The following is a 25088-nucleotide window of genomic DNA, read 5'->3' as shown; positions in this document are numbered from 1 at the left end:
CTTTTCTCACTTTGAGATCTTCGTTTTCCTTTTTAAAAATTCTATTAGTTCTGGCCTATTTAGATTCATTAATTCTTTCTTTGATTCTAATCTCATAAGAGACTTGGCCACTGTGTTCTGAATCTTGCCATTATCTTTTCTTATTCTCAAATTTCTGAACAGTCCTATTCTAAACTACGATGAAACTGCAAATAGATTCCAGTCTTCTGGCAGCTAAAATGATTTCCACTCATTTCAAATACAGTGGTGCTGTCTTTTTAATTCACGTCTACACATTCTAACTGCTGTCCAGAGATGTCCGCTAGTCTTTCATTAGACCTCTTAGTTCTACAGTATGAAGCCCTGTACCTTTTGCCTCAGGTCTCAGAGTTTTTGTTATTGTTATTTGTTTGTTTGTTGTTTGCTTAAACACTGTGTTTGAAACTCATTAGAAGCAACAGTGTGAGGCCGAAAATGGAGATGCTTCCTCTAAAGGGACTGTCATCCAGATTTGGATGTTGTTAACTTACGTGTCTTCTCTGTCTCCCCTTTGGCATCAAGAGGCACTATTACTGTAACACTAATTAAAATGTGCTGAAGTTTTTATGTAAGTGTATAATCTTGAATTTTGAGCAAAACAATGGGAAATATGAAATCTAGACAAGTACAGTTAAAGAAAACAGGTTTTGATGTCTCCTTTTCTACAACCTTCTGTAAGGCTTTGAGCTAATACTCTTTATTTTTGATTGCTCATCTATTAAAAAGGGGAAACTTTAGCACTTGCCACTCTCCTGACTATAGTCCTTTGAAGGCAGTTGCATGACTTCTTACATCTGCCCACTCTAGTAAGTACAAGATTTGAAACACTAGCTGCTCAATGATATTAAATGGATATGTCAATGAGTGAATACATTTTAGAAATGGGTGCATATATAAAAATGATTTAGTCAAGCTAGGTATTGCCACAGCAGGGCACAAGTATCTCCTTTAGTATAGTTCCCAGAGGCTCAAGCTCATTTCACTGTTTGTGTTTACCTCTCTGATATATTGAATCCTTGTCCTTACTGAGACCAACCGGCCAGAGTTAGAATTTATGAATAGTGATCCAAATCGGTAATGGAGCTTAAGAATAAAGCTTTTAAAACATTGATCTGGATAAGAAATGATAGGAAGTAATAAAAGTTTATTTAGAGTATAAAATTTAAAAGGCATGTTCATCAATAATTCATCAACTGCCCTTAAAAGGAAGCTTAGTATAAACACTTCTATTTAGTACCTTTAATCAAATTTTGCTGCCACTAGTAGCAACATATTTTAAAAACATTCTGTGAAATAGATATATTTGTAGAGGTATTTACTTTAAAAGTGAAATTAAAGTCACTTTTGAGAAGAAATTTATCATAGTAAAAAAAAAATAATGGGGTTTTATTGGGAACTCCCAAACAACCGAGGCTGTTGCCAAAACAATTGCTAATTCTCCACAAACTGACAGCAAGACCTCATTAATGAAGACAACACCCAAGCCTGGGCTTGGAGAGATTAAGCTGGTGCCTACAGAGAACCTTCACCCCATGCCCTAGGTTTGTGACCTAGAAGGGTATTCTGTAGCCTACCAAAAGAAAAAAATAAGCACCAACAGAACCACAAAACATTTGAGCTACAATCTGTCCTCTGTGAAAGATATGCAAGGGCAATGATGGCAAAAAATCTCATGGGAGTAACCAGATGAAGTCTGATTTGATTTAAGGCCCACTCCATGGAATGATACCCAGACCAACATTGCTTGGGTGACCAAGAAGAGTCTAGATAGCCCAGAGACCCAGGTAAAAGCAAATACTGCTATTCTTAAAAACAAACAAACAAACAAAAAAACACCAGGCAGTGGTAGTGCACGCCTTTAATCCCAGCACTCAGGAGGCAGAGGCAGGCGGATTGCTGTGAGTTCCAGGCCAGCCTGGTCTACAAAGCAAGTCCAGGACATCCAAGGCTACACAGAAACCCTGTCTCAAAAAAAAAAAAAATTTAAAACGTTAACAATAAATGTTTCTTAATGATATACTGTACTCGTACATTGCTACCTTATTCAGCCATCATCAAAGAGGTTACTTCCTGCACCATATGGGAATAAATGCAGAGACGCATAGCCAGATATTACACATAGAGAGAGTGCTTGGAACACACAACTCTAAATGAGATGTCTCCATCAAATACTTTCCTTCAGAGCTCAGGGAACCCCATGGAAACAGAAAAAGAAAAGTCGGAGTGACAGAGGGGATGGAGGACACCTGGAGAAAATGTCCTCTAAAACAGTGGGTTCTCAACCTGTGTAATGACCCTTTTGGGGGGGGTCTCCCGTCAGACATTCTGGATATCAGATACTTACACTATGGTTCGTAACAGTCGGGAAATTACAGTTATGAAGTAACAATGAGATAATTTTACGGCTGAGGGTTATGATAACATGAGGAACTGGACTAAGGGTTCACGGCATTAGAAAGGTTGAGAACCTCTGCTCTAAAACAACTAAGAAAGCTTACTTACCTAGCTCTGCAGTAACAGCTTATTTACCCTATCTCTGCAATAACCAGAAATTCTGGCTTGTTTCAGCTAGTCAGCTTTGTTGTTGTTGGTTTGGTTTGGTTTTTCAAATAAAGTTTAAGAATATTTTACAATTTCTGTGAGTGTTTTTTGTCATGTTCATAGAAATTGCATTGCATTTCTGTATTACTTTGGTAGAATGTCAATTTTCACAATATTAATCCTGAGCATGAGAGATTGTTTTCTTTTCTGATATCTTCTTCAATTTATGTTTAGTTACCATAACATTTTGCTGTTTATATCTTTCACATCCTTACTTAGATTTATTCCAAGATTTTTTTTGAGTCTATTGTATAAGATATTGTTGCCTTGATCTCTTTCTTGATGTTTATCATTTGTATATAGAGAGAGTTTCCTTGTGGAGTCTTTAGTCTCTTTTATGCATAAAATCATATCATTTGCAAATAAAGATACTTTGACTTATTCTTTCCTGCTTGTGTCCCACTGATCTCCTTCAGGTGTCTTCTTGGTCCACCTAAGACCTCATGTGCTGCATTTAACACAAATGGCTAGAGTTAGCAGCCATTTTTTGTTCCTGATTTTAGTAGAAATGCTCATTTTTTTCTCTATTTACTCTAGGTTGGTTGTGGACTTATTAAAAGTTGATTTAGTATGTTGGGATAGGTCTCTTGTAGGCTCAGTCTCTCTAAGAATTTTACCATGAAAAAAATATTGAATTTTATCAAAGGCTTTTTCCATCTCTAATGAGAAACTCATGGTTGTTGTTGCTGTTTGTTTGTTTGTTTGTTTGTTTTTTATCTCAGCCAGTTTATGTGGGAGATTATGTTTATTGACTTATTTATGTTTAATCATCCTTTCATCCCTGGTATACAGCCAACTTGGTAATGCTAGATAATCTTTTATATCTATTCTTGAATTTAGTTATTAAATATTATATTGAGGTTTTTGTTTTGTATATTTCCTTCCATCTATGTTCATTAGAGATATTATTTAATAATTTAATTTTTGATTGAGTTGTTGCTAGGGTAAAATACTGGCTTGAGAAAAAGAACTTAGAAATACTCCCTCAGCATTTCTTTTATGGAATTATTTGAAAAGTATTCCTTTTAGTTCTTATTTGAAAGTCTGGTAGAATTGTGTATTGAATCCATTTTGCCCTAGGCTCTTATTAGTTGGGATATTTTAAGTTATTGATTCTATCTCATTAGATGTTATGGATCTATATAAATTATTTGCTTCATCTTCATTTAACATTGATAGCCCATGTATATCTAGAGATTGTTTATTTTTTTAGATTTTCCAGTTAGCAAAATATAGAATTTAAAAGTATGATTTTATGACTATTTCAATTTCCTAAGTGTCCTTTGCAGTGTTTCTCTTTTTGTTTCTAATATTACTAATTTGGATACCTTCTCTTTCCTTTCTCTCATTTGGTTAGAGGTTTGTCAATCTTAGTAATTTTTACAATAAACCAACTCTTCATTTGTTGATTCCTTGTATTTTTTTTTTATTTCTATATCACTAACTTCAGTTGTGAGTTTGAGTATTTTTCCCACCTGTTCTCAGTGTTATTTTTCTAGTTTTTTAAAAGCTCACAAGTGCATTATTAAGCTATTAATATGAAATCACTGCATTTATTGATGTGAGCTCTTAGTGCTATTAACTTTACTCTTCAAGATGCATTTTTTCTGTCTCATTTGGTTGTGTTATGTTTTTATTTTCATCCACTTCAGGGGAATTTTAAATTTTCTCCTTGATTTCTCCCTTGACTCAGTTTTCATTTAGTAGTTTGCTGTTTAGTCTCCATGAGTTTCTTTGATTTCTGCTAACTATCATTATCCAGCTTTATGTAGATAATTTGCAGGATGTTATTTCAATTTTCATAAATTTATTGAAATTTAATTTATGTCCTAATATATGGCAGTCTTGGGGAACAGTCCATAGGCTGCTGAGGAGGAAGTGTATTGTTCAGTGCTTTAGCGGGATGTTCTGTAAATGTCTGCTTGGTTCATTTCACCTAAGATGTCATTTAACTTCAGATTTTTCTCTAACTTCTGTATGATGACAGATGGTACAGGTAGGGTATTGGAGTCACACATTATGAAGGTATTAAGGTAAATCTGTGGTTTGAGACTGAATTAATAGGGTTTCTTTTATGAATTTTTTTTGTCTGAGTTTGTTGTGAAGATGTTTAGAATTATAATATCTTCTTAGTGGATTTTTCCTGAATTGAGTTTCATATATCCTATCTTACCTCTTTTGACTAGGTGTGTTCTGAAGCTTGTGTTTAAAACATCAAAATAGATACATCCGTTTGTTTCTTAGTCTTATTTTCTTGTAGCGCATTGTACACATTTTTACCTTAAGATAAAGTCTGTCCTTGAAGTCGATATGTGTTTCCTGGATGCAGAAAAAAGGGCAGACTCTGTTTATTAATTTAATGTGACACTCTTTACTTCAAATATTAGGCCACCAATACTGAGAGTTATTATTGAGCAATGCTTATTAATTGCTTGGGGTTTTTTATGTTATTGTGGTGTTGTTTTCTTTTATCTCCTTTGACTAGCTAGATCAGCTACTCCCTGCGCCCACTTGGGTGTGCTTGATCTCTCAATCTGAACTACTTCCTAGTATCCTCTGTAGCTCGCTTGGACATTATACATTTCTTAAATTTGTTTTTATTATAAAAGGTTTTCCTTTCTCTTATAACAATTGATAATTTCCGTAGGTATAGTACTATGGTCTGGCACAAGCGATCTTACAGAACTTTCATAATATCAGTCCAGGCCCTTCTGTCTAGTAAAGTCTCCAGTGAAAAGTCAGGTGTTATTCTGAATGAGTTTCCTTTGTATGTCCCTTTATCTTCCTCTGATGCAGATTTCAGTATCTGGTCTTTCATCTGTACTGTTATTATTCTATTATTATTTGTTCTGTTGGGTTTTTTTTTCCTGGCCCTGTGATTTTGGAGTTCTATATGTTTCTTGCACACTGATAGTGCATTTCTTTCTTTAGATTTATGAAATTTTCTTACATGGTTTGTTGAAAATATTTTCTTTACTTTTGATTTGGGTGTCTCCTCAATCTAAATCTATTATTCATAGGTTCAGGAATTTTGTTTTCTTTTGTTTTTTGTAGTTTTCAGAGTTCTAGATGCTTTGTCCCTGCATATGTTGTTGTTATTGTTTTAGACTTAACTTTTTTCTCTGTATTTTTTATTAAATATTTTTACATATCCATTTAAATGATTATACATGTATAAATAAACTACCTACAGCAAGAAGAACAATGACACAATCAGGAATTATATAAATGTTACATTCCTAGTGTTTTAGCTATTTGTATTTAGCAGCCTTGAAGAAAACATCTTTTTTATCCTGGTGAGTCTAAAATTCTGAATGTGAATCATGATTTGTCATGAGCAACTTAAAAGATCTGTCTAGACCTAAAAACATCTTAACCCTTAAACAAGTAAGCTTCATTGTAAAACTAAACTATCTGGTTCTCAACCCCATCAGAGACTTGAGAAGGGATAAAATTAATTACCTGAGTGGACAGGGAGTACAGGTTAGCAGCTTTCCAAATGAAAAGGTGACAGAGACAGTTTGCTGCCTGAACAGTCAACCAAAATTCTCTATAACATTGGAGAATCATCTTCAGCCTTCTGGCCCAATATATCTGACAGATATATTTGTGAGGCAGGAACTGTTGAGGACTTGCTTACCATCTTGGCAGGGTTTGGTCATCGACTCTGCCTGAATCCAAGCTTGCCCATTTTTTAGGCAGAATCCTGTCTGTAGTAGAAATGAGTACATTTTGCCCAGTGGCTTGTTTGCCATCTCCATAAAGCGCTTCTTTGATGCTCATCATCTTCTTTGAGGTAGGCTGTGTTAACCTGTATCATTTTAAATGTATCTTTAAAATAATAAAAACATCTTTAAATTCCATATTCTGTAGTTCTCTGAGGATTTTGAAGACCTTATCTAACTATTTTATCTTATCTTTCTATAGGATCATATCTATCTGTTACACCTAGGATGCATATTTTTGTGATAAAAATAGACTAGTAATAGATATGACCATGAGTTGGTCAACTAATAACAACTTGTATAACTTACTTATCCTAAGCAGCCTGCAATAGCACTTTCAATGTATTGGAAGTAAACCTTGTATTATAATTGAGTTCCGTGGGTACAAAACTGCATATTAGAGTACGTGTGTGTGTGTGTGTGTGTGTGTGTGTGTGTGTGTGTGTGTGTGTAGAATAATCTTAAATTTGGATTCTATACCAATGTATCAAAATTAAACTTATTTTGTCTTTATATACAAAATTCTAAACTAGTGAATTAAAAATAACTTTGTCAGTAACAATTAAGACATTAAGTTGAGGAGTAGATTCATTAACCTACTTTTTGTCCTATCATCCATATATATATTCCTCTTTGTTCTTTTCAACCCCTATCTCCAAACCTAAGAATGAAAGATAAAGGAAAACAAAGACATCCGTGAGTTCAAACTTGTTTTCTCTCTAAATAAGACCAATAATAACTTATAACCAACTCTTAATGAAAATAAACATCTATCACCCAAGAAAGCAACCAAAAACCTACATAAGCCCCCTTAAGGGAAATAAGGCATCATTCTCTTAAGGTTTCTTCTGACTATTTTGAGGTGAATAATACCTTTGTAGTGGCCCAAATAAAATTTGGGAGAATTGTTAAGCAAGCTAAAAATAGCATTTATGGTCCAGTTTCTAAATGTTGAGAAATTCCAGGCTTAATTAGAGTCCTGTATAGGACAGTCTAAAATGCTGGACCAATTTGAATTGGAAGCTTTCTTTGAAGCTGTCCTGTTCTGATGAGGCATAGCAACTGAAGTACTTGGTGCTGGAACATGAAGGATACAGGATGTCAGTGTCCAGCATGCTGAAAGGAATGAATCCTGTCAGATCTGATCCAGCTTCAGTGTCCAGTTCTTTTGTTATGAAAACATATAATTTCTCACAAGCATTCTACAGTCCTAAAATTATAAATATATAAGGCATGCATGATACACAGAACAATTAAGGCTGGTTCTCTGCTCTTTGTATATGCTAAAAAAAGACATCTGTAAATCTTTGTTCATTCTATATGAATAATGGCATCTAAAATAATTCCCAGGGATGCTTTAGCCAACGGGAAGCATTGTCTCTGCATAGACATTCATGTCTCAGCCAGACTCAGAGCTATTCCCATGTAGTGGGATTAGTAGTATCAGTTACCTGCTTCTTCTGCAGTTTGAATTCTTCACATTCCAATTGTATCCTCTTTCCCTCATCCCCTCTCGATGCCCCCTCCCTCCCTCATCCTCTCTTCCTCCCTCCCCTAGTGTTCAGAAAGTGGAGCCCTCCTCCCCTAACATATGACCTCTACCTATCAATTCTCATCTGTATTACCTGTATCCTTTTCCTTTGTGGCCTGGCAAGACCACCATGCCAGGGGAAGTGATCAAACTTGGGGGGGCCAGAGTCCATGTCAGATGTAGTCCCTACTCCTCAGCGTCAGACTGATTTCCAAAGTGTTTGTATACATTTGCACTCACATCAGCAGTGGAGAAGTGTTCCCCTTTCTCCATATACTCGCCAGCATGTGCTGGCACTTGAGTTTTTGATCTTCAACATTTGGATAAATATAAGATAGAATCTCAGAGTCGTTCACTGATAACTAGGGATGTTGAGCATTTCCATAAGTGTTTCTCAGCCATTTGATATTCCTCTGTTCTGAACTCCATTTCATAATTAGGTTATTTGGTTTGGTGGTGTTTAACTTCTTGAGTTCTTTATATATTTTGGATATTAGACCTTTGATGGATGTAGGGTTGATAAAGGTCTTTCCCCACTCTGTAGGCTGTCCTTTTATTCTGTTGACAGTGTGCTTTGGCTTACAGAAACATTTCAGTTTCATGAGGTCCCATTTATTAACTGTTGAACTTAGACCTGGGCTGTTGATGTTCTCAAGTTGTGTCCTGTGCCAATGAGCTCTAGGTTCTTCCCCATTTTTTCTTCTAATAGATTTAGTGTATCTGGTTTTATGTTGAGATCTTTAATACACTTGGACTTCATCTTTGGGCAGGGTAATAAATATGGATATACTTGCATCTTTCTCCATGTAGCCATCCAGTTAGACCAGCACCATTTGTTGAAAATGCTATATTTTTCCATTTTATTGATTTGGCTTCTTTGTCAAAAATCAAGTGTCCATGTCTTGTTCCTGATTTCAGTGGAATTGACTTAAGTTTCTCTCCATTTAGTTTGATGTTGGCTATGGGCTTGCTGTCTCTTGCCTTTACTATGTTTAAATATGTACCTTGTTTCCCTGCTCTCTCCGGGACTTTTAACAAGAATGTAGGTTGGATTTTGTCAAATTCTTTTTCAGCATTTAAAGAGGTGATCATGTGTATTTTTCTTTTAGTTGTTTATATGATGACTTAACTTTATGGATTTCCATATATTAATCCACCCCACCATGCCTGGGATGAAGCCTACTTGGTCATGGTGAATGATAGTTTTGATGTGTTCTTGAATTCAGTTTGTGAGTATTTTATTGAGTATTTTTGCATCAATGTTGATAAGAGAAATTAATCTGAAATTCTCTTTCTTTGTTGAGTGATTCTGTGGTTTAGGTATCAAGGTAACGCTAGCCTCATAGAACGAGTTTGGTAATGTTCCTTCTGCTTCTATTTTGCAGAATAGTTTGAAGAGAATTGGTATTAGCTCTTCTCTGAATGTCTGGTAGAATTCTGTGATGAATTCATCTATTCCTGGGCTTTTTTTGGTTGGGAGACTTTTGATGACTGCCTCTATTTTCTTAGGGGTTATAGGACTATTCAATTTGTTTACCTTATTTTGATTCAATTTTGTTAATTGGTAGCCATCAAGAAAATTGTCCATTTCATTTAGGTTTTCAAATTTTCTGGCAAATAGACTTTTGAAGAAAGACCTGATGATTCTTTGGATTTTCCTGGTGTCTGTCATTACATCGCCCTTTAAATTTCTGATTTTGTTTATTTGAATCTTCTCCCTTTCCCTTTAAGTTCGTTTAGCTAATGGTTTGTCTATGTTCTTGATTGCCTCAAGGAACCAGCTCTTGCTTTCATTGATTCTTTGAATTGCTCTCTTTGTTTCTAATTTATTGATTTCAGCCCTGAGTTTGATGATTTTCAGCCATCTATTCTTCTTGAGTGTATCTGCCTCTTTTTATTTTAGAGCTTTCAGGGGTGTATTGTTAAATTGCTAGTATAGGATCGCTCCAGTTTCTTTATAAAAGCACTTAGTTCTATGACCTTTCCTCTTAGCACTATTTTATTATGTCACATAAGTTTAGGTATGTTGTGCCTTCAATTCATTGAATTCTAGGAAGTTTGTAATTTCTCTTTTTTATTCTGTCCCTTACCCTGTGGTCACTGAATAGGGAGTTGTTCAGATTCCATGAATTTGTAGGCTTTCTGTTGTTTCTTTTGTTGTTGAGTTCCAGCTTTATTCTATGATGGTCTGATAAGATGCAAAGGATTATTTTGGTTTTCTTGTATCTGTTGAGGTTTGCTTTGTAACCAAGTATATGGTCAGTTTTGGAGAAGGTTCTATGAGGTGCTGAAAAAAGGTGTATTCTTTGAGTTTGGGTGAAATATCCTATAGATATTAGTTAGGTCCTTTTCCTTCATGATTTCTATTAGTTTCCTTGTTTCTTCATTTAGTTTCTGTCTTGAGGATCTGTCTATTGGGAAGAGTGGGGTGTTGAAGTCTCTCACTATTAATGTGTGTGGTTCAGTATATGATTTAAGCTTTAGTAACTTTTTTTTTAACAAATGTGGGTGTCTCTGCATTTTGTGGCATAGATGTTCAGAACTGAGACATCATCTTGGTGTCTTTTTTTCTTTTATAAGGATGAAGTATCCTTCCCCATTTCTTTTGATTAGTTTTTGTTGAAAGTCTATCTTATTGGATATTAGAATGGCTATTCTAGCTTCTTAGGTCCACTTGCTTGGAATACAGTTTTCTAAATCTTTACTCTGAGATAAGGTCTATCTTTATTGCTGAAGTGAGTTTCTTGTATGTAGCAGAATGATGGGTCCTGTTTTGTCTTTTTACTAGGGAATTGAGGCCATTGATGTTGAGAGATATCAATGATTACTGACTGTTAGTTTCTTTTATTTTGGTGTTGGTGATGGGAGAGAGAGAGAGGGGGGGGGAGGGAATGTTTCCTTTCTTTTGGATTGGTGGATGTGGAATTATTTATTTCCTGTGTTTTCCTAGGTGTAATTAGCCTCTTTGAATTGGAGTTTTCCTTCTAGTAACTTATGTCATGCTGGATTTGTGCCTAGGTACTTATTAAACTTGGTTTTGTCATGAAATATCTGTTTTCTCGATCTATGGTGACTGAAACTTTTGCTGGATATAGTAGTCTGTGCTGTCATCTATGGCCTCGTAATGTTTGCATGATGTCTATGCAGGCCTTCTGAACTTTCATAGTCTCTGTTGAGAAGTCAGGTGTAATTCTGATGGGTTTGCCTATATATGTGACTTGACCCTTTTTTTCTCTTGCACCTTTTAATATTGTTTCTTTGTTTTGATTATTTGCTTGTTTAATGTTTTGATTATTGTGTTGTGGGAGAATTTTCTTTTCAGGTCCAATCTATTTGGAGTTCTGTAGGCTTCTTGTATGTTTATGGGCATTTCTTCCTTTAGGTTGGGTAAGTTTTCTTCTATGATTTTATTTTGTTGAAAATGTTTTCTGGGCCTTTGCAGCTTGGAGTCTTCTCTTTCTTCTATTCCTATTATTCTTAGATTTGGTCTTTTTATAGTGGCTCAGATTTCTCGGGTGTTTTGTGTCAGGAATATTTTAGTTTTAATGTTTTCTTTGATTGATGTATTGATAACTTCTATCATATCATCCACACTTGAGATTCTCTCTTGCATCTCTTGTATTCAGTTGGTGTTGCTTATGTCTATGTTTCATGTTCTTTTCCCTATGATTTCCAACTCTAATATTCCCTTAGCTTGTGGTTTCTTTGTTGTTTCTAATTCCTTCTTTTTAGGTCTTGAATAATTTTATTAATTCTTTTTTCCTGTTTGATTGGATTTTCCTGTAATTCTTTATGGGATTTATTCAATTCCTTCATCCGTTTGGTCATATTTTCCTGTAATTTCTTATAGGATATATTCAGTTCTTTCATCTGTTTGGATGTATTTTCTTGTAATTGTAATTCTTTATAGGATTTATTCAATACTCTCATCCATTTGAATGCATATTCCTGTATTTCTTTGAGTTATTTATTTTCCTCTTTCAAAGCTTCTATCATTTCCATCACCCCAGACTTAAAGTCTTCTTTCTGTGCTTCATGGGTGTTAAAATCTCCAGGGCTTGCTATGGTAGGACCACTGGTTTCCGGTGGTTATATGGCTCTGAGTTTTGCCTCTTGCACTGGCCTCTAGGCATCTGGTTGTCTTTTGTTTTAGCAGGCCTAGAGGTTCCTTCAATGGCATCATTGTCTGTGTCCCATGTGGGCCAGGCAGGTTGGGAGCAAGCAAGGCGATCTCCAAGCCAAAAGTTGTTTGCTAGGACTACTCAGAGATCCTTAGGATGGTGGACTGTGGGTGTTGGAACCTGCTCCCAGCTCAGCTCAGCTGGATTCCTTGTCAGTATCCCAGTTGGGTGAGTCTGGAGAAGATTAAGCTGATAGAGTTCCAAGGCCAAAGCTGCTCAGGTGCCCTACAGTTGTTTTTGAGATGGTAGGGCTCTGCCTATCTGCTCTGTGCCCCAGATGGGCCAGGCTGGTAGGCAGCTGGTTGCCTGAGGGGCGTCTGAGCCCAAAGCTGCTCACAGAATGACACCTAATGTGGAGTGTAGCCCACGCAGGTCTACCTGTCTAGCCCAGACAGGTCAGCCTGTCTGCTGTGTCCCAGATGCATCAAGACAGTAAGCTTCAGCTGGGCAGTGAGAGATCCAATACAGAAGCTGTTCGCAGGACAGCAGCTAATGTGGACTGTGGGTGGCACCTGGACTTAGCTCTGCTGTATGTTTTGTGTCACAAATAGGCCAGGATGGTAAGCAGCTCAGGTACTGAGAGAGATAATTGCCCAAAGCTGCTCTGGTACTTCATAGGCCTTTTTCAGGTGGCAGGACTCTGCTTATCTGCTCTGTGATCCAGCTGGGTTAGGCCTGTAAGCACCTAGTGGGCGGAGAGAGATTTGAACCGGCAGCTGCTGGCAGGATGGCAGATAATATGGAGCGTGGCTGATGCCCGGACTCAGCTCTGCCTGTCTGCCTTTTGTCTCAGATCAGGTAAGCAGCAGATGAGCAGTGACAGCCCAAAGCTACATAGATGTCCTACAGTCTTTCTCAAGATGGTGGCTAATGTGGGTTGTCCACTGGGACTTTTGTGTGGGTTAGCTCATTGGCCAGGGGTCAGACCCACCCATACTCCACACAGTGTGGATCCTCCTCATGTGGGAATCAGCAGCTCTGCTGTTTTGTAGCTCTCAGTCTAGTCTTTAAGTCGCTGTGCAGTCCTGGTTGTCCTGCTAATCAGAAGCGGTGCATAATAGGCTCCGCCATCTTGGATCTCTCCTATATTTAACATTTTCACTGACGGCTTGATCCATTTCTCCTACCGTGTCTCTGCAACCTGGTATTCTTTCTCCCATATAATTCAATCTGCTGCTGCGGCTTTCCTCTTTGTTTTTCTTTTTTCTTTTTTTAAGTCTTGAGTTTCTCATTCATTTCAAATTTTATTCCAGTCTAGCTTTTTTTTTATAGAGATTCTTTTGCTGTCTTTTAAATTCAATTTTTGTATATTGAAGTGTTTTTATTATTTCATTCAACCGTGGTTTATCTTTCTGCATTCAGACATTTGATCATATCCTTGTTGAACTTCTGGAGTATATTTGTAATTGCTATCTTAAAATCATTGACTCGTGAAGCAGCGAGGCTGCTTTTTAAGGGAAAATCAGTATTGTGGTGCTAGTTTCATGAAGAGACATTGTCTCAATTATTCCTGATGTTTGTGTTTTTGTGGTGTGATCTTGGCTTCAGTAGTTCTGTAATTTTTGATATTGTTTGGCATGGGCATCTGTTCTAGCCTCTTTTTTCTAATGACCTCACTGCCTACTTCAAAATATTTGCCAAATGTAGTCACTGGATAGTCCTTTGTTCTGCCTCAAACTCAGACAAAATGGATAAGCCTTTAACAATTGTTCAAAAGTTGTATTTTATTTTTGTTACTGTTATTTATTATTTATTTTGAAGTGGGAAAGGCAGTGTACACTTAACACCACTATTGAGGAATTCACAAGAAACCCATGAAAATCACCTCCACCTTCTACCACATGTGTTCACTTGTGCCTTCACAAAAAAAAAAAACAGGTCAAAATTCAAATATTATTGTTCACATCAAAGATAGCTACTTTGTCTCTATGGAAAAAATAATTCAAAGAAGAAATCTTTGCGTATGTTGGCTTCCACCCAAGGAAAGATTTTGGTTTGCCATAAGTGCTCTGTGGACCATTTACACTAACAATGGTTATTTGCAAATATTAACGTATCAGAATGATTTCTCCAATAATTTAGGAAATTAAGAGATAAACTATTGAATTTTTTTTTGTCATCTTCAGGCATGTTTCAAAAGAACTGTGGTCAAAACAACTATTTTGAAGTGATAGTAGCCTATGTGTCAGGTTTGCCTAAACAAAGTGAGACTTAGGGGAGGGTTTGGCCAGAAACCCTAGGTCTGGTTCCCAGTACCACTAGACTGGGAGGAAGGGCTCATACCAGTAATGCCAACTAACTGGGGGTGAACAAGGAGGATGTTAACATCGAGGTCACCCGGGGATACATGGACCAAATTAAATAAAATGAAAATGAAAAGCATATGAAAAGATAAAAGAGATATGAGGCCAGCTTGTCAAATTTGCTAAATTCATTCACATGAAAGTGACTTTTTTTATAGTAGATATAGTAAAGGAGCTGGTTTTTGTAATGAAATATGTTTATATCAAAGTCATGGCTACTTGCCAAAAAGCTTCTAGTATGTGTGGTATTCTAAGTGTTATTCAAATTATATATCTTTTGAGTATTTGCTATTTTCAGAGTTGCACATATGTTAATGCTTTTATCTATTTTTACATAGGTAGACAAAATGTCTAATGGAGGCAGAAAAACCACCGCTTCTTAAAAATCAATTGCATTGCTGATGAATCTTAAGTTGTCCCCATATAGCAAGAAACAGGAAATCACGCTCTTGAAAAGATTAGTTACATTCATCTCAGTTTTAATCTGACAGTGATGGAGTAAGAGATGACATAAAACTGGATGATTAAGCACATTTCAATAACATGATGCATCAATAATGTATAAGCCCTATTCCCAAGTTAATTTTTTCAAAGCATGAAATAGTATTTAGACTTTGTCAGCTAGACTCTTTAAAGAATGAACTGTTGTTTTTAAGGAGCAATGTTTATTGACATTAAGATTTTTTTTTGTCAATGTAGGAGGAACCTTTCGTAATGGTCTCAGAAAATGTCTTGGGAAAACCGAAAAAATATCAAGGCTTCTCCATTGATGTTTTGGATGCCCTATCTAACTACCTGGGTTTTAATTATGAAATTTATGTTGCACCAGACCACAAATATGGAAGCCCACAAGAAGATGGGACATGGAATGGATTGGTTGGAGAACTTGTTTTTAAGGTAAGAATTCATTCATCTCATATCAAAATCTTCAGCTACAGCTAATTAAAGCTTTTTTTTTTTTTTTTTTTTTTGGTTTTTGGGGTTTTGTTTTTGTTTTTGTTGTTTGGTTGGTTGGTTTTTGTTTTGGTTGTTTTTTTGTTTTGTTTTTTGTTTTTTGTTTTTTGTTTTTTGTTTTTGTTTTTTGAGACAGTTTCTCTGTGTAACAGCTGTGGCTGTCCTGAACTCACTTTGTAAACCGGGCTGGCCTCAAACTCACAGAGATCCACCTGCCTCTGCCTCCCAAGTACTTGGATTAAAGGCATGAACTACCGCACCCAATATGAAAGCTGGTTTTATATGAAGTAGTTTAATGGAAAATATTTGGTTGTGATATTTAAATGCAAGAGACTCACACAGTCCTATTTAATGAACTTTTATAAAGGTAAAACTGGATAGTAAAATACAATTTTCATTTAAGTATTTCCTATGACAGAAAAGGACAGTTGCATTATTCTTTCTTTCTTTTGGCTTTCTACCTGTTACATTCTGTTGATTTTCTTAGGGTTTTGTAATATAGGTAGTACTTGAGGTCAGACAGGAAGTGGATAAATATATTTTTGCCTCATCTGGTCACCTCTTCTACTTCAAACTCTTTACGTTGACACATTAGCTATTAACATCCAGTGGTTTGTGAGTTGTGGTGGATCCTTAGCAACTATTTCATATAAGAGCATTCCTAACCTGCTGAAGTACTAATTCCTAACAGGTGATCATGCCCCAGCCTACTTTTTAAAGAAGTAGCATTGAGTGAGAAGTAGACTGTACAAGATTGTGGGAGTATGCAGAGATATGGCCATAAAGTTTTAGACACACAGATACATGTGTTTGCTAGCACACACATATACACATAAATGTATACATACATTCATACATACATACATACAAACTTTGGAGAAGGAGAGAGAGAAAAGGATAATTGCTTTTGTATATTTTCTTTGCTTTTAGATGTATAGAGAGTAGACCATGATAATTAGCCAAGAGAGAAAAAGAAAACAATTGAATATAGAAAAATATGTGAATGTACAAAACCTAAGCATTCCAGAGTCATTAGAAGTTAGTTTGAGAAATGGTTTTGATAATAGTGAGTTCTAGATCAACTAAGGCTATACAGTGAAGCCCTATGTCATAAATAAAATAAAATAAACTAGTCCTGGAGAATCTTGAAAGAGTGAACTAGTTATCAAGGCAGGTGAGAGGTCATTGGTGCTGAGGATGCAACTGGAGTTTTCCATTACTTCCCAGATCTTAAACAGTGGCCCATTGTCCATCTGTGATGGGTGCAGATACTAAAGCTCATTGTGTCTTGAAAATACTAAGACAATCAGAAAAATATCAATCCCTTCTTTTCTTACTCTTTGCTCTAAAATTCTTTCATTTATTCTGTTATCCTACTGGAAAGCCAACAGCTTTGACTTGAAACAGATATTAGCCATCGTTCCCATTGATACATTTACTTAAGAGAATTTTAGCTTAAGATAATCTATAAGGCCCCTCTAGATCATAGTGTCCACTTATTTTGGAAACAGTCACTATCAGGATTAGCCAGATTGATCAATCCAGGAATGAACAAGGAAGGAAACTAAATGTGGTCTCATCAGCTCGTGCTGATAGATTGGTAACCCTTTCCCAGGTATTGTGCTTAAAACTTTAATAAATTCAATGTACATTTTGCAAGTTGATTGACAGGGTCAGATGGGGAGGTGGAAGAAAGATCAAAGGCAAAGCCTTTCATTTTATCTAATCAATCACAGGAGTAGAAAAAGGCAGCCTTTCCTACCATTATCTTCCTAGCTTTACTTTTGCTTTTGCTCTAGCTGCCATCCTCTATGCTGTACTTAGATGTTCAATCATTTTCCTTTTTCTCATTCATCACTTGCTTCTTTATATACATACATACATACATACATACATACATACATACATATATACATACATGTATATCTTGCTGCTTCTCTTTTTTTCTTCAAATAGTCTATTTCTGCTTTCTTGATGTATGTGTGTGTATGTGTGTGTGTGTGTGAGAGAGAGAGAGAGAGTGTGTGTGACCAAACCTAGGTTCTGCTTATGAGAAAAACATGAAATATTTTTGTTTTTGTCTTTCTTTATTCCTTTCCCTTGTTTCCATCAGCCTTCTTTTAGATCTGTTCCTCCCTCATAGTTTCTCTTTGATTTTCACATCCTTTGTGTCTACATGTATGTATACAAATCTAAATTTTATTACACTTATTTATGTGCATTATATATGTGCATTATGTGCCACAGCACATGTGAAGAGGTCAAAGAACAACTTGTGGAAGTCAATTTACTCCATTTAATAAACGGGTCCTGGGGATTGAACTCAGATTGTCAGGCTTGGTAACAACAGCTTTAATGGCCTGAGCCAACGTTCCGACGTAAACCTAAACTCTGGATATGAGAGAAGTATTCTTCTGGTTTCTATGGATATAAAGATCTCCAGTTCCTTTCATTCTCTCTCAAATGCTATTATTTCATTCTTCTTCATGGCTAAGTATTGTGTGCTTGCATTTTCTTCATCTTTTCACCTGTTGATGAACAGTTTCACATCATAGCCATTGGGAATATTACAGAGAAAAATATCAACACAGTGGTCTGAATAAAATAGACATAGCATGGTGTTTCAATTAGGTTGGAGAAAATATTCTTTAAATTTGTCTGAAACAAATCTGCCCTCCCAACTTGCCTTCTGTCCTCGCCAGGCTATGGTCTTTAATATTTCTCACTCTAATCAAACCTACTCAGGCTTCCACCTCTCCTTTTAGAATGCTGTTTATGCAGATAACTTCCCTTCCCCCTCATTTGTTTTCACTATCTGTTTAAAAGCTGTCCACAAAAGCCTTCCATGGTCACACAGAGCAGTGTCTGTGCTGTACATTCGTTCTCCCACTTCTTGTTTTCTTCTTTTTGAACAGATACAGAAGTTTTTTTTTAATGTTATCTACCCATCATTGTACTACTTCATGTTAAGATGTGAGATAACTTTGAGATTTCTTGTGTCTTGTGGTGTTGTTAAAGTCTCCGTATTCAAGAAATGGGTAGCAGTTAAGCGCTCAATTCATACAGCGTTATCCTGATCATGCCTCGATGGTCTTTTAAATTTTCTACCAAATATGCATAGCCTGATGTTTATATCTAAAAAAATGCCCATCTTCATGGCAAGACTACATGTTTTTATCTTCCTCTCCTGGGATTTTAGGCACTTCACATGTTCTATTCTAACACTTCTACCTCCCCGAAATGGACCTGCAAGTGATAACCCTGAGGAGGAAAGGGGGAAAATAAGGAAAGAAACAGTGAGAAGAGCATTGTGAATATTGAATAAAGACTATTGTTTTAGAGGTGAGGAAGAGGAGCCAGTATTACTCAAACCTTTATGGGTATTGATTCCTGAAGTCCTGGTAATTAGTCCATAAAATGGAAACACCATTTTTTTTCTGTTATGGATAAAAAAATTAACAAAGCAATGATAGTTTAAGATGCCTGGTGAAAGTCAAACTGGTAATAAAGGAAGAAGTAAGGTCTGAGCCAGTGCGTGACTCTAGAGCTGTGGATTAGCCTCCTCTGGAGCTATCCAAACAGACAGTGAAATAAGTAATTTGATATAAGAGTCCAGAGTTCAGACATGGGTTCTGGAATGGACATACATTTGAGGCTCATCAGCATATAGATGGAATTTAAATTGCCCCTCTGCCTTTCTTTGCCCCATTTCTCTTCTATCTTCAATCTCCTCCACAACTTTGCTCCTTCCCACTGCTTGAAAAGGCATTCTCATCTTAAATATAACCTTTCTGTATTTTCTAAGTTAAATTAATTAGGTGTCTTTGGTTTCAAATGACAATCCAATTGAAGTGAAAAGATAGTTTAATGGCTCACAAAGCTAAGCTGCCAGGGACAAGATCCAGGCACATTTCATCAAGCCTTGGAGTTGCTTTCTCTCTTATATCTCTGCTTCCTTGGTATAGTCCCAACTCTCAGGGAACCTCTCCTATCTTGGCAGCAAGGCGACTTTCAGCAGCTCCAGGCTTAGGTTTCAGCCCTCATCTATCCCAATACAAACAGTAACATCCCTTTGCCAGTAGTTCTGACTCAGAACCTCAGCCTGAATACACACTGGCTTTGACCATGAAATACTGTGTCCGAGAGGAGGCAGTGTTCTCTGTATCAAACAAGCAGAGCATGCCTCTTCACCACCAAGGTAGAGAGGACTGAGTGGCTCCATATAAAACACGTGAAGTAAACATATGCAGTGCTGATCAAGGAAAAGGTTGCCCAACTGGAGGAAGGGGGAATGGGTAAGAAGCAAAATAAATAATATCCTTTCTATGTGCAAAGAAAATTATCAAAATTATAAAGAAATTATCAATAGTTACACACAAACAAATAAATCAGCAGCAGACCCAAAGTTATAACAAGCATATTAATTAAGTTATAAACAATAGGCTGCAAAATGTTACAAGTCCATGAATGAGAACTATCAAAGTCAATATTTTACAGGTGTATGAAAAGGTAGTAAGATCCATAATAAAGTTATATGATCACAGAAGAAAATAAACAGGATGATATTACAATCTTCAAGGGGAAAAAAAACAGTGATGGGCAGGATACACTAAAAGGAATCTATTACAATGGAGTATGGCATTTAGTAGTGCAACAGCACAGTAGGAGATGGAATAAGGTTAATTTTATAAAGAAAAGATGAAACATGTAGTGCACCTTTAGTTAGAGTTATTCTCTGTTGCAAATATCACTATATAAAACATCACTGATTTAAAAACACACATTCAGTTCACATATGTGACAATGCTGGCAATTAACACACATCAAAACTCAAAAATACAGTTAAGAAGTAATTATATGGTAATTACTAGCACGTGTGCAGACCTGACTCTAACTAGCACAGTACTTTGCACTTTGTACTTATTAACACAAAGCACTCACAACAGAAGGGATAATTGCCACCTCAGTGCTGCAGGTGACAAAATAAAGGAGCTTTAAGTGGCCATATAGTTACACTGGGATCCATGTTTTAAATCCAGGCAGTCTGGTTTCAGAATCCAGGTGTTAATTTAATCTTCCTATCAGAATTCATGTAGTGATATAAATACATATATGTGGGGGCCGAAAGAGATAGCTCAACACTTGGGAGCATCAGCTGCTTTTGTGGAGGACCAGGTTTTGATTTCCAGCACACATACAAAAGCTCTCTACCAACTGTAACTCTAGTCCCAGAGGATCCAACGCTCTCTTCTCACCCCCTCAGGCACCAAGCATGTACATGGTAAACAGACACCCATTTGCATAAGATAAAATGATAATAAATATTGAAAAATGAGTATATGTATGTATGTGCATATCTATAGAGTTTCCCAGGGTAGTTTTAAAAGATATAGACTAGGTGTGCTCATAAGACAGAGTCTGTGATGGCAGTGCTGACAACTGTAGAAGACAACGTGTGATTTTTACTGGAACTGAAAATGTGGGAAGCAAAATAAGGGCGGTGTGGGCAAGCCGAAGCTGAATGGGATCTATATGAAATGTGATAAAATCTAAAATGGGCACAAGCATTTGAGTTTTAGAGAGGAAAGAAAAATGCTGGTTTATGAGATATGTATATGCATGCATAACATTATATATATATATATATATATATATACATATATATATATATATGCATATATAACTTCCATAGTCTTTCCTGTGCAAGGCAGAAGGCTGAGAGACTATGTTTTCTTTCTATGCCAAGTATATTCATTTGCACACAGTTCTCAATGAATGTTATATCTTGGGCATAGGGGTTGCCATCATATAAATAAATGTAGGATAATTATTCTTAGTTTTAAATATTCCAAAGAATACGTATAGACAAAGTATATAAACAACAAAAACACAATGCAATAAATGACATAGAATGCTATGGCAATTCAGTAGCCAAGGAGCAGCTCCTGCCTGGGGAGAGGAAAGGATTTCATGGAACAGGAACACTTGAGCTGAGTCTTCAAGATGAATAGGAATGTAAAAGGCAACAACAGGGATAGTTATGAAAATGGATTTTCCATGTTCAGGAATTCAGAGCTTATCATTTAGCTGTTAAAACTCACAGAAGGTTTTGTACATAGAAGAAAAATGTGACTTAATTCACAATTCAAAAAGAAAGCTTAGATAGACCTGAGGAGGCACTGGAATAAAGAATACTTCTAAAAAATAAACTATTTTGGAAATAAAGTGATGTCTATTATAAAATGACTGTAATAGATTAACAGAAAAAACCTGATTTGGGGAAATTAGTTAATATACTAAGATGGAACTAATAGGGCTTGAAAACTCAGAGGAGATAATGGAATGAAACCTGCTGAGAAGTAAAGGAAGTGTGCCAGTGGCCACACAACAGCACAACAGTGCATGCTACAGAACAAAAACACACTGGGAAAGAACAGTTGAGACGCAGACCCTTGGCTATGGACGCTGTGACACTGTGGGACCTGGTGAGCTCCCAGTGGAACTGTCTAGGAGTGGTGAGTTATTGATCCAGAATGCAAGCAAGTAGTGTTGAAGAATAGAAGGAGCATGTGAAAACACAATTAGAAGTGTTGGATTGATGAGAGATCGTGCACCAAGTTATTATTTGAGCCCCCAAGTTATTGCATCTGAGCAAGGAAAACTGGTGCCATTGTTTCTGCTTATAGGTAATATAAAGAGTAAAGGAAAAAGAAAGCTGCCTTTGACGGATAGCTCAGAGAACTTCAGTGTGCTTGTGTGTGCCACCAGCACCCCATGCCTCATTTATACAGGAAGAGGGGGTTGCAATAGCTCTTGGCAAGGCTGAGGCCTCACAGTCAGGCCCATCTGCAGGGAGCCACAACAAAAAACCACCAATCTCACACTGTCTCCTAGGAAGTCCAGTTTGTGGTGGCAGAATGCCCATAGTCCTCATGTGTTAGTAAAAATTAGCAGCTGGAAGGAGGCCAGAGGTTTCTGTGCGGAAAATGAACACACACATCTTTACATGCTTCCACATCTTTTCAGGACTGCACAGTATTCATGGAAAATATCTGTATTCACCAAATTTTTGTCAGTCACCAAATTGGACTCTCTCCCTGTTCCTCACTTGCCCTTGGCTGCCCAGCAATGGATGCTAATGAACCTTCTTAGTGAGCTGTGATGTTTTTTTGCAAAGGAGGTGTTTTACAGGAGAGGACTAGTATCAGGATATTTTTTTAAAAAGGATTCCTTATAGATATCATAAATCAAACAGTGACTAAGATGTTAATTTTTAAATTAGACTAAACACATATTAATGGGATAATGAGTTTCCCAGCATGTACTAGATGTAGGGCTGAAAGAAGTCCAAATGCTGGATGTGGTAAGAGGTTTTGCAAATATGAAGGATAAATGTTCAATATCCATGAAGGGGGAAGACAACAAACCTCCCTAAATATTTGTTGACAAAGAGCTTTTAGCACGAATGAACACAAAGGATGAGTGAGGAGATATCTCTGAAAGAATAAATTACAAAGATGCAAATTCCTTAGGGAATTGTTGTGCGAGCAATTTTCTGAATTTGCAGGTGATAGTTAATTGGCACCCATTACAAACATCAAGGAGCAATTCAATCAGATAAAGGACTTGAATCATTAAGCACGTGGTGTAATAGATGGCAAGCATAGGTAAGTGGCAGTAATAAGACTTGAATCAAGCTAAAGACCAAGAGCTGGATGTTTGCCAAAGAGGAGGATGCTGTCCAGGAATGGCTGTTGGTTTAAAGACAGATTACAGGCAAGGATGAACAAAACCTCTAGAAGATATGTGTGGAATTAAAACTATTCGGTAGGGCAGAGGTTATAAATTAACAGACTACTGCCTCAGTCAGAGCCAAGGTGGGATAAGGAATAAAGCTCTTATGAGAAAACCCTGTAACTGGGGATGTAAAAATCCTGACATCTACTGTTGGCTATTGAAATGCCATCCATGACCTCAACTTTAATCGGTCTAAGGCCAGGGAGCCAGGAAAATTGAACGAATAAGATGACTTCAAGCACATAAAGAATATATGCGTTATATGAGTGAAGCTATTCAACATAAAATTTAAAAGACAATCCAACCACAAATTTTTTCTGTGATTCTGGGTGCATAATTGTCAGGTACACTGTTGAGATTGCTTGGCCATTTTTCTTTAGGATGTATACCCCATGGAAATCAGAGCTGAAGTTACTCTGGAAATTACAAACAGAAAGAAGCATGCCTGCTGTGCACAGCACATTGCTTTTAGGAATGTCCCTAGTGTAACAGGGGATTCAGACCTTCCTTTGGGTCTTTGGGTCTTGGGAATGGCGAGAGATACAAACACCCACATGGGAAACTTTGAACTACTTCCTCACCTTACAGCAGTTGGTGTGGGGACCCCTTTTGAGGACATTTTGGTCGGTTTTGTATACTAACTTTCAAAATACATGCTTGGACATAAAGCCATTTTTTGATTGACAGTTGAGATTGACTCTCCCTTTCCATCATGACACCTCAGAGAGCTGCGGTTCTGAGCCTCAGGGATTTTGAGGTTTACTTAAGATTTGATAATTCCATAATGGTAGCCTTTAAATTAAGTTTGTTTCCCTGATTAAGAAAAAAAGACCAAGACTGAATTGTATCAAGGTAGACAGTGACCCACAGTTGACTACAGGGGCCCCCAATGCACAGTGGGGTCATTTGAGTGGATTGCTCAGACATTTTCTACTTCATTGGACGTGATGCCTGTGGTGTGTCTCAAATCACTTTCTTATAGACAGAGTCTCTGGGAGCTTGTTCTTATCTCACTTGTGAGAAATTACATCCCCTTGCTCTTTACACACCACTAAATATATAGATTAATCCCAATGGAAATTCTAGAGTTGTTGGAGTTTTCACTGTAATTAAAACAAAAATCCATTCAAATTTCATTCTTTGCCCTTCGTTTGAGTTTTGTCAAAATGCAGGCTTGCAATGCAAGCACTTCAGGCAGAAATTGTTTTGCACACTCTGCAAGTAGCTTTGAGATAACCCCACAGAAAACAGAAAGTATCTACACAATAAAGGAGCTATGTCTGATGATCTGTTTCTTGAAGTTAGGGTAGAATCTCTGAGGATTACAGAAGTGGCCTTATTTGTAAGTTGCTTCTAATGCTATAGGATAATGCTTTAAATATAGCAGTGTATAGATAACATGAAGTATTCTGCAATTTGGTATGCATTTATGGGGGCCTAAGTTGTTATTGTAACTCTGAGGAAATGTTGATAATGTAAGACAGAGTTGCTCTTCCCAAAGAATCATATAGCTAAATAGAAATGGGGGAGAGAAAGTGAGGAGAAGAGGCTCCAGTGGTAATCTAGCACTTTCCTTTTATTCTTCCCATTCGTGGTAGATTCAACCGGTCAAGTGGATTCCATTTTCACTCATGAGTAGACCATTTACAAATATGTTTCCTCACTCTACCCTATTGTCCACATCACTAACTCACTCTACTTCTCTGTCTAATGTGAATCTCATACCCTGCAAGTTTCAAAGTGAATGTCCAGACCTTTCCTGTAATCTGGTCTGCCCTCATACTTCCCCATTACAGCAAATGACAACTTTAGTCTTCAAGTTGCTCAATCCAAAACTCCTGATTTTTTTTGGGTCCCTTCCTTTCTGTCATACTTCACACATGATATAGCAACAATCAGCGTTTGGCTGCAAACCTGGAGTGGACCATAAATACAATCACTTGTCAGTACTCCACTGTTGGCTACTAGTACAATCTGT

The 25088-nt window shown here is 36.8% G+C and overlaps 1 protein-coding gene across 2 annotated transcripts in view; it reads left to right on the top strand.

Annotated features, from left to right (window-relative positions):
* Positions 1–25088, top strand: part of GRID2 (glutamate ionotropic receptor delta type subunit 2) — a 1382318-nt gene that overhangs the window by 1021970 nt on the left and 335260 nt on the right. For both annotated transcript variants that reach the window (XM_084785474.1, XM_084785473.1), the window contains exon 10: positions 15059–15256. In XM_084785474.1, coding sequence (XP_084641600.1) covers positions 15059–15256 — 198 coding nt within the window. The remainder of the gene's footprint in view (positions 1–15058; positions 15257–25088) is intronic.

The sequence above is a fragment of the Acomys minous genome, assembly GCF_964271855.1.
Source record: "Acomys minous genome assembly, chromosome: 6".
NCBI lineage: Eukaryota > Metazoa > Chordata > Mammalia > Rodentia > Muridae > Acomys > Acomys minous.
The sequence above is the reverse complement of the archived record's forward strand: the minus strand, read 5'-3'. Positions and strand labels throughout refer to the sequence as shown.